A 10,847-nucleotide genomic window follows, 5' to 3' on the forward strand; every position below is an offset into this window, starting at 1 on the left:
TTCCTCCTGCAGTTGGCATCATAGTGTGTGTTTTGTGAGATGGAGGAAGACTTTGTGTATTAGTGTCGGACGTATGATTTAATGTTTGACTTATGGGCTTGGGGAGCACTAGGTTGGGACGTTTTCTTGATGTGCACTTACCCATTATTTAAAACTCTTTCTTCTACATATGTGTTTCTGTGGAGTTGTTTCTCTAATGTACCCAGACTAACACAAGTATTTAAATGTTCTAAGTACTAATTCGTGAATAAAACTTTTAAGGGTTTATTCAGGAAAACATCAACACTTTGTGAAAGGTTTAATGATCATTTTCAACTTTCTTAGGTAAGTGTGTAATACATGATCATCCAATACTTTTCTTTCATACCACTAAGTGCACATCATTCTGCTAGTCACATGCACTTTAGGGTTTAAAAATGATCAATTTAAACAAAAAGGAGAGCTAGAAGAATTAAGTGATATGAGCGCTTGAACATTAAATTCACAGTCCTCAACTTTAAAAGATCTAAAATCTGGAGAGGTAAGCAGTTGGTCCAAAATTGCCAAAGCAGGAGAAGAACCCTGGCTTTGAGAGTCCAACACAGAGCTCTCTCCCCTACTCGCTGCACATCAGAACTGATAACAATGCGCTCACTCATTCTCATACCACCAACTGTAGACCATTACTTGCTTCCATTTCAGAACCTTTTCCTGAAAAAGTTATAAGCAAAGAAACTCATAACAGAAAGGCTGAGTAAAAACATCTGTATTAATTTTTCCTTTAATCAAGTTTCCTCCATCCTCATGGAAGACAAAAAAACAAACCCAAAACAAAAAAAACCCTGTAAGTAAAGGGCATAAAAACAGACAGCTATAGTACATGAAACTGCGACTACTTGTGGTAATTTCAAATATTTATAGATGTCTATAAATAGATAGTTTTTAGTTGCTCAATGACGTGCTACCCTTATTCACTAAATTGTCATAAATCCAATCCAGTTTCAGCAGCGACCTGATGAAATAGATTTTGAAAAAAAGGCACAGTCATATTCATATGTGGATTTTACAAATAAAACTGTCCAAGGAAATGATGATAAACAACCTCTAAAATACTTTAATTTTTTTCCTGAATTTATATTAGGACTAGTATTACAGTTTTTAAACATAAAATACTTCGCAAGTCATATCTGCTAATGGTTAATAATGCCATATGTTCTAAGTACCAATTCATGACTATCATAAAGATGAGTAAAATAAACATTACTGAAGTTCAGTCACTGAAAGAGCATAAAAAACCAGGACAAAGTATTTTTGCTGTTGTTGTTGGAAGAACATGGCATTTTAAAAAGTATGATGACAAAAAAGAAGAAAAAAATCATTCCAGTTTCTTATACTATTGCACCATGAAAATAAAAGAAAAAAAATTGGCAGGGATATACACATGTATCATAAAGAAGTGTACTATGAACAAGGATTGCAAGATAAAATCAAACAGGGCCCAATCCATGTCTTATATAAAATAATGACAGGAAATCTTAAGAAATCATGCCTTGCACTAAAGACTCTGGATCTACTGGGAGAGTGGATTCCCAATTGTAATCATGACTAGTGAATGATCAAGGATTGCACTGATCACTTAGTCTATATGGCAGACATGAAAGGAATCCTTAAGTTCAATCGACATTTTTCTTTCTTTTCTTAGTGCGCAATTCAGAATCACGAGCGAGGTTTAAAATTCGTCGTTTATCCCTTATTCCCTTGGAGCAATCACGAGGTCAATGCAGGGTAGAGAAACCATCCTCTACACTGTTTGAGCGTCAGTAGGTGTCTCTACCTTGATGAGAGAAGTACAGTGTCAGCAGGTATATACTCTTTGCCTTTTATTATAACTATATCTCCAACATTTACCTGAAAGAAAACTGGGAATTGGTTAATTATCTGCATGGAAAGGTTATTACGAATATACAACCCATTGTATTTAAGCATAGAACCCAGTAGAGAAGGTTATTCACGAGCACAAACCACTGATCTTCATAAAGCGCCATTGAATTGCATAGGGATGAGGCCAGGAGTGGGGCAAATCTTAGAAAAGTAAACTTTGCATCTTTATCCACTACACAATTTACCTTAGTACAATGAATCTGTACATTCTATCTCATCCCTGACATCTAGACTTCTCATAGTCCCTCCTTTTCACATTAAAATAAATAAGAGGAATCTACTCAATTGAATCTCTACCCAGTTAAGGTAAATCTCAATCAATACAGGGGGAGAAAATATCAATCATACATATCATTACGAAGCCTCACAATGACACATGAAACAGGTGGTCGCTATCATTCATAATTAGACAAGGAAAATGAGTCCCAGATGAAATTACTTGCTCATACCCACAATCTGTGGAAGAGCCTGGTTTTCCGTAAGAAAGTTTAGCGAGATTATCAAGTAGTTTCAGAGCCCTGGTGGCACCGTGTGTTAAGCACTGGCTTGCTGATTTGGAGGTCCGTGGTTCGAATCTGGCAGCCACCCTCTGGGAGAAAGGTGAAGCAGTCTGCTTCCCTAACGAGGCACAGTCTTAGGACTATCTTCGAGAGCAGCCCTGCTCTTCCCCATCTAGTTTCCAGGAATTGGAATCAACTGGATGGCAGTGTGTTTTGTTTTGGTTATCACTGAATTTTAAATTAAATAGAGATAACTGGTTTACTCTCCTTATTTTACTACCTGTTACACACTGGTTACATGTTGGACTGGTAGCTGCCAGGTCAGCTGTTTGAAACCCCAGATGCTTCTCAGGAGAAAGAACGGGCTTTCTGCTGTAAAGTCTCGGCAGCCCCCAGGGCAGTTCTGCCCTACCCTCCTGGGTGCTTTGAGTCAGCGCCTGCAGACGGCATGAAAACTGAGAGAATCAACTTAAAGGTAGGTTTGTCATATAGCGCCTTCAGGAAACAAGAGAAGTCTAGTTAAGTTACAACTAACGTAGTTCCTATGTTATACTGATTGTCGCCTTCCAGTAAAACATGAACATTTCCCCTCTCTCTTAGAAGCCAGAAAGACCTAACAATAAATGTCAATAATTTATCAAAGGAAAGGAAATCTTTTTGTTCCTCCCTGTCATTTCTTCCTCGAGGCAACACTTAATTGGGGAGGAGGAGAAAATGGCACCTTCACTGGCACGCGTGATAAGAAATTCTATAAAGTTCACTGTGCTCCACTTCTGCACTAGAGGAGGAGCAGGGGAGAGAGACAGGTAAGGAAGCGGGGGAGGCTTGATTCAAGAAAATACTTATTTCACCCTAAATCAGAAATTTGGAATATCTTAAATCGAACTAAGCTGGATGAAAATCAAATAGTTTGTTCAGTTTTGGTCACGGAAGACTTATATTTTTAAGGGGTTTGGGTTGATAGCAAAGTCCAGTTGATTTCAACTTCCAGAGCTCCTGCAGGGCAGGGTAGAACGGGCCTACAGGGTTTCCACAGCTGTAACAAGGAGCTGATAGCCTCACCTCTCTCCCGCAGAGCAGCTGGTGGTCCGAACAGCCTCCCTCGAGATTAACAGCCAAATGCCTAACCATTGAGCTAGTGGCACTCAATGGAAAGATATATGTATTTCCTGGTGAAATACTCATGCACGAAGGCAGCAGTATAGAGTAACTGTGACAAAGGCATATACCCTAACACTCTATGCTTCACTATAAAGCCAGAGGAAAGTTTCCACCTATATCTATCTCAAAACACCTGATAATAGTTTTGTTGCATATCAATTTGAACAACTGTCCTTCACGGTGAGGCCAATGATGACAGCTATTTACATTTCAACAGTGTAGATGGAGTTCATTGTGTGGTTTTATGAATGCAACATGTTGTTTTTAAACTGGATCCTTAACTTAATCTTTTGCAACAGGGAAAAGGCTTTGGGGTAGAGACTGGGGAGATGAGCTCCTGAAGCTGGAGAGCTAAATACAACTGCCCCTCTACTGGAGCATACGGTGGGGGCTCTGCAAATTGTAGGTCTTTGAGGACCATTCAAAAGCAACCGCAGTAGCCACACATTTAGAAAGACAGTGAAAGAATCCTGAATGAAAAGCCATTTAGTCTACGGTTTATCATATTTGGCATGAGGCTCAGACTCTTGGTTTCAGTATATTGATTTTATTTTTAATGCATAAAAAATATGCATTACATAAACCAAAGAAAGTCCTTGTCCAATAACCTGGCTAGTCCAAGGATCATACAAGAGCATAAAAGAAACTTGTTTGTTTCAAAACACTTTTGAAACAGTGTTTTGAGTTTTAGTCTTGATCTTGCTCTTCTGAAAAATAAGCAACTAACACAAATACAGAAATACACACACTCAAAAAGTCACTATCACCGTGTCCGTTCTGACTCTGAGCTACCGGAAAGGACAAGGTCGAACTGCCCTCTGGATTTCTGATTCTGTAAACCTTCACAGGAGTAGAAAGCCTCGTCTTTCTCCCATGGAGAAGGTGGTGGTTTTGAACTGCTGCTGTCAGCTACCTAACACATAGTTCATTACGCCACCAGTGCTCCATTACAGAAATAAGAAAGCAAAATCATGGTACTTTCCTCTTTGTTCCTCTTATGTCAAAGCCCAAATTCCGAGAGATGCTTCATACAGCCAGAAGAGATGTCCATCTCTATTCTAGCCTCAAGTTCAGAATCTATAAAACGCCAATAATTCATCAGGACTTTATTCCCTTCAGCATTGCAGTATTGATCATCAATAAGAAGGACAGAATCAAGGACAGGATCCTTAAAACTCACAATAAGATAGACTTTTGTTGGCTTGGTGAGGATTCTGAAAGGCCAGAAAACTCAGTGCCCTGGAATCCAAAAAGCCTTTGACCAATGCACACAGATACTCATTTTTGATGACTAGAAATTGAGTCGAAATGGATTTCATATCATTGAGAGTGGTTAATTGTTCTTCCAAAATTCAGGAGAACTAGTAACTGCTTACATTTTGAAAGTGGGGTCTGTAAAGGATGAACATTTGATAGTGTTTGAAAAATTATGACTCAACTCATTGCCATTAAAGGCCTCCGAGCATACTAATCTCTAGATGGTATGAAATTGACTTCCAGTTTATTAATATATAATGCTTCCTTCATGAAGATCTTTTCAAAGGAAGTAGTAATGTGCAAGTGTGATTAGTCACAATATATGAATTTGCAACAAAATAGACAAATGTGAAGTATCAGGACTCTGTTTTGATTTTTACTTGGACAGTAAACAATTAAAGCAAACAATTCCAATGTAAAACAGTTCATGGTTAAATAAAATCTATGGAAACAATACTCAAAGAATATTATGAAAGAACAAACATGTCCTAAATAGTACCTTTCAAAATAACTTTAATAGGCTTTCTAGTATAGTGCCAAAAGATTAATTGGAGGTGACTACCCGAAGACTCCATTTATGATTATTAGTTTTCATTAAAGAATTCTTGACAGTTGTTTACATGACTAAAAAGTGCTACTAGGGTATATTTCTGTGCATTTCTTCTCTACAAACAAGATAGAAATCAATGCATACCTTTTCCCAGTGAACAATTTCCCAAGCACCATTTCTTAAAACTGGAAAGAGAAAAAGCAACTTTTAAGAATCCAAAACAAAGTGAAATCTGTATAAAAATGACCAGTAGCATTTCCCCACAGATTTTCTTCTTGTAGCTTAAGGACAAGCAGAATGATAACAAGTGTTAGAGTCAAGCAATGTACATATTAGACCCCATAGCAGCACATCACTAACAGAGAGCCTTGGTGGCACAGTGAACATGAGTTGGACTGCTAATCTGAAGGTGGGCAATTCAAAACTAGCAGCCACTCCAAAGGACACAAATAAGGCTTTCTGCCCCCCCCCCAAAGATTTACAGCCTAAGACATCCATAAGGGCTATAAATTTGCATTCATTAAATTAGAGAAAAGGGTTATTAGCATCTAGAACCATTTATTGCCTCTTATTTAATTTTTAATTTTAACAGCTTGTCGACATATGTGATAGGGTTTTTGTGTCAACCTGGCTCCCATAAGAACATGTGGGCGGAGCTTAGCCTGTCAATCCGGTCACAGCTTGATTAGAGAGCTACTGAGAAAAATGGCTCTTTGAGGCCAGCCTCTTCTTCTTTCTCCCTGATGATTGGAACAGTGTGCTGCTGCCTGAGCTAGCTGCTCTGAGCTACCTGTGGGCCATGCCAGCTGGTGGATCATGGTAGATTGTGCTGCTGTGCCATGCATCGCTACACCTTGAGGCTCCATCATGACCTGCTGTGCTACCTGCTGTGCTACTGGCCTCTGCTACACCTCAATAACTCATCTTCCTGCTGTTGCCCAACCCACCCTGCTGTGTCTGCTGCCTGCCGATTCTGCTTGTCTTGCCTATGGGCAGACTCCATACCTCCTGCCAGCCACTTCGCTGTCTGCTTCCTTGATCTTTAACCAGAGGCCATGTGAGCTCAAAGGACCTTCAGTCTATTAACCACCCCATGAAAGTGAGTTGGACTGAGCCCTCTATACTGCTCTGTGGACTAATTAGCTGTTGTATTCCTTCTCGCTATATAAACCTATGCTTTTATAGATATAATCCTAAGTGTCCTGGTTTTGTTTCTCTAGAGGACCCTGCCTAACACGACATATAATTTACATACCATACAATGCAATGAAACATATTAAAGAGTTGTATGTCATCACCACAATTTTAGAAAATTTTCTGCATTCTTGTACTCATTACCATTATTTTTTACCCTTACCAAATTTTCTGCATTCTTGTACTCATTACCATTCTATTTCCCCATTCCTCTGCCACCATACCCCAAGAAACTATTAATCCAGTGATTTTCTCCATAGATTTATCTATCCTGAGTTTCATACACAGGAAAACATACCCCCAAAATTCAACAATATCAAAATGTAACAGAAAAATCTCAAGTGAAACGAAAGCAGAAAATTAGAACACATTTCAAATGGGTCAAAAGGGAGAACAAATGATAATATATACTCAATTTTAACATAACTACATCTGCATCAATCTACTTTCCAATGCACTCTGTCTCCGATAGGAACGCTATTCACCTTCCCTAGTCAATGGTCAGAGGAGAGTCTTCGGAAGCTTCATCTATGTACACATTGCAGACGGACTTTGGACTTTCACTGTCATCCATAGCCTTCTGCAGCCAGGCAATCAAAATTTCTGCTTGAATACCGTTCCCTCCTCCGGTCTTGGATTTTATCACTTACAATCCTTGGCTCACACAGACTCGTGTGCTTCTTCCATGTATAATGAAATAGTTCCCTGTTATTCATAAGGTTTTCAGTGACTAATCCCTTAGAAGTGGGCAGCCTATTCTTTCTCAGTCTGCTATACACCCAACTTCATAGTAATTCTGAAAAATCAGGCAGCATAAGTCCTTCCATTTGGTTCTTTTTCTCTACTGAAACAAGGCATGACATTTTAAAAATAGCTATCTTGGAACATTTTGACAGTTCCTCAAAGAGTTAAGCATAAAGTTACTAACACAAAAACTTGTACCTGGCTATTTATACATAGTAGCCAAAGCATAGATATAACTCAAATGCTCATCAACTAATGAAAGGGTACATACAATGTGCGATACTCCAGCATGCGCTAGTCATCTACAAGAGGGACTAAAATACTAATGGATGCTACGTGAGTGGACCCTGAATACATCACATTAAGTGGAAGAAGCCAGTCTGAAAGACCTATTTTGTGATTTCATTTATTGTGAATGCCCAAAATTGACAAACCCAGGAGAGAAAGTAGTTGACAAAGCAAGGGAGTCTAAGAAGTGACTGCTTATGGCTACAGTTTTTGGTGTATATGTGTGGGGGGGTGGGGGGGTAAGGGAAGTGAAGCGATTGTTCTGGAATAGTGACAGTACATAATCTTTTTTTCTTCCTCAAATCAATTTCAGATTTTATGCATTTTATTTGCATACTCGTTGTTGTTAGATTACCATCCCCTCATTCTTTCCTACCATGCCCTTAGGTAAGTATATCTAGCTACTGTCTCTATAGATTTACCTGTCCTGTTTTTTTTTAAAAATAACCTTATTGAGGGCTCACACAGCTCTAATCACAATCCATACATACATCCATTGTGTCAAGCACATTTGCACATTTGTTGCTATCATTTTCAAGACATTTTCTACTTGAGCCCTTGATATCAGCTCATTTTTTACCCTCTCTCCCCGACCCTGTCTCCCTCACAAACCTTTGATAATTTATAAATTGCTATTTTTTCATGTCTTACATTGACTGATGTCTTCCTTCACCCACCTTTCTGTTGTCCATCCCCCTAGGGAGGGGGTTATATGCAGATCACTGTGATCAGTTCCCCTTTTCTCCCCCACCTTCCCCTTACCCTCCTCGTAGCGCTACTCTCATTATTGGTCTTGAGGGGTTTATCTGTCCTGGATTCCCTGTGTTTCCAGCTCTTATCTGTACCTGTGTACATGCTATGGTCTAGCCAGATTTATAAGGTAGAATTGGGGTCATGATAGTGGGTTGTGGGGTGGGGGGAGAGAGGGAGCATTCAAGAACTAAAAGAAAGTTATATGTTTTATTGGTGCTATGCTGCATCCTGAGTGGCTCATCTCTTCCTTGTGACCCTTCTGTGAGGGGATGTCCAATTGTCTAAACATGGGCTTTGGGTCTCCATTCTGCACACCCCCTCATTCACATTAATATGATTTTTTTTCTGGGTCTTTGATGCCTGATACCTGATTCCATTGACACCTTTGATCACACAGGCTGGTGTGCTTCCTCCATGTGAACTTTGTTGCTTCTCAGCTAGATGGCTGCTTGTTCATCTTCAATCCTTAAAGACCCCAAATGCTATATCTTTTGATAGCCATGAACCATCAGCTTTCTTCACCACATTTGCTTATGCACCCATTTTGTCTTCAGTGATCATGTCAGGAAGGTGAGCATCATGGAATGCCAGGTTATTAAAACAAAGTGTTCTTGAATTGAGGGAGTATTTGAATAGGGACCCAATGTCCATCTGCTACCTTGATACCTAACATATAAATATATGTACATAGACCTATTTCCCTATCATTATATAAAATATATATTACATATGTACATGCCTATATTTAGACCTCTGTAAATGCCCTTTGTCTCATAGTTCTTTCCTCTATTTCCTTTTACTTTGCTCTTGTCCCACTTTTATGTTTGGCCTTCATTCTGGTTTCAGTAATTCCTCTCAGACAGTAAACAATTTTGTGGGTATAACAAAACTCGCTGTGCTAACATCATGCATCTTATGCTACATATATTACATGCTATATAAAACGATACCAGTGAACTGTTTAAACATCTCTCTAACATAGATTTCTCAGTCCTGGAGTTTACTAAAATACTTTCCCATATAAGTTGCTGGGACCCGTAACCCTTAGCTGTGTCCACTCATGTCACAGGGTCACCCCTTCCAGCTGTCATCTGAACTAGTCCTCGTTCACATGCTCGTTCACATGCTGCCACTTTACAGGTGTTGGTTACTTCCCCTCTAAAAATAGCGCTGCATCACCCTACTCAGTGCCACTTCACATGACACAGACTGGCTCCCCAGACACCACAGACCACACCATGGAGTCTTCACCCCATGAAGAAGAATGGGGGGACGTACATTCAAGGACCACATTTAATATTCCTCCAAACCCGATCACTTCTCTCTCCTCTGCACCTGTTGCTGTCTTTTCACTTAGGCTTGGATCTCTCCTCTTCCACAAGCTCCCTCTCCAGCTACCGCTCCTCCTATTTCCCAGCGCAGTTTCCCAAAGCGGGTGATACCACCCCCCTGGGGGCAGGGGGTGGGGTTGCAAAAGCTAAGGCTTCCGCTCTTTATCCTGGATTATGGGCTAGAGCAGAAAAGTTTTCCATTGCGGGGGGGTGGGGTTAAGGAGCGAGTGCTGAGGAATTCTTTTTTCTTCTAAAAGGAGGGCAGTAGACCACATAAGTGTGGGATCTCTGCTTCTCCTCAAACAGTACCTTCTGCTCATCTGCACAGCTCCACCTATCGGTTGCCTCTCACTGACCACCTTGATGAAGTTAAAGGATATGGTATGGCAGGGAAAATCGAACAAGGGTAATAACTTCTAGGCGCACCTCCCCCGGGACCCTTTTGTCAGTCACCCAGCCTACAGATTTTGCACCTCAATGATGTGTGCAACTGTAATTGCACTGGCCCAAGGTTCCAGTGAGGTCTTTTAGGTCTAAGGGGTCAATTAAGACAAGTCAGGTTGTGCAGCCAGTTAAACAAGGTAGAACCACCCTTAAGCATAGAAGAAGCTAGTGTCAAGTACCTTCAGGAGAGTTTTAAATTTTCAACAGTTCATGAAGTAGAGTCTAAATCATTAGCTAGCATGTCTAGCCCTTATGTAGGGCAAGCATTAATGCCATACTTAGAGGAATCCCAGAGATAAGCAGACGGCAGCCGTCGTGGTCCTGCTCCGAAACACCTGTTTAGCACAATGGACAGATCATACATAATGTGGTCAGCTACTCTCTTCCTCATGGATGCTCCTCCTTGCATTTGAACACATACTATTTCTGCCATTACAAAGAACACCATAGGCATGTTTTTAACCCTCTAACAGAGAACCCCAAGAGGAGCATCTGCAAGCTCCAGGATATTTGTGGTTTTCCTTTTTTTAGATGGAAGGCATGCAAGTTTAATGACATCCTAAAGTGAGCTGACCTGGCCTAGAAGCTTCCACTTGCTGGAGCTTGGTGTGCAAACAGGCTCCCAATGCCCTCACAGGAGGCCCTGGGCCTCAGTGACTCCGCAGGCCTGATGGGCAGAGCAGGCTCTGACGAGAGAGTGACCCC

At 40.4% G+C, this 10,847-nt stretch overlaps 1 protein-coding gene across 1 annotated transcript in view; it reads right to left on the bottom strand.

Annotated features, from left to right (window-relative positions):
* Positions 1–10,847, bottom strand: part of ATP8A1 (ATPase phospholipid transporting 8A1) — a 222,369-nt gene that overhangs the window by 189,529 nt on the left and 21,993 nt on the right. Inside the window, exon 6 of the mRNA XM_030888552.2 lies at positions 5,533–5,573. Coding sequence (XP_030744412.1) covers positions 5,533–5,573 — 41 coding nt within the window. The remainder of the gene's footprint in view (positions 1–5,532; positions 5,574–10,847) is intronic.

The sequence above is a fragment of the Echinops telfairi genome, unplaced genomic scaffold (assembly GCF_000313985.2).
Source record: "Echinops telfairi isolate 266 unplaced genomic scaffold, ASM31398v2 ScPeMD7_7468;HRSCAF=8506_0, whole genome shotgun sequence".
Classification (NCBI taxonomy): Eukaryota; Metazoa; Chordata; class Mammalia; order Afrosoricida; family Tenrecidae; genus Echinops; species Echinops telfairi.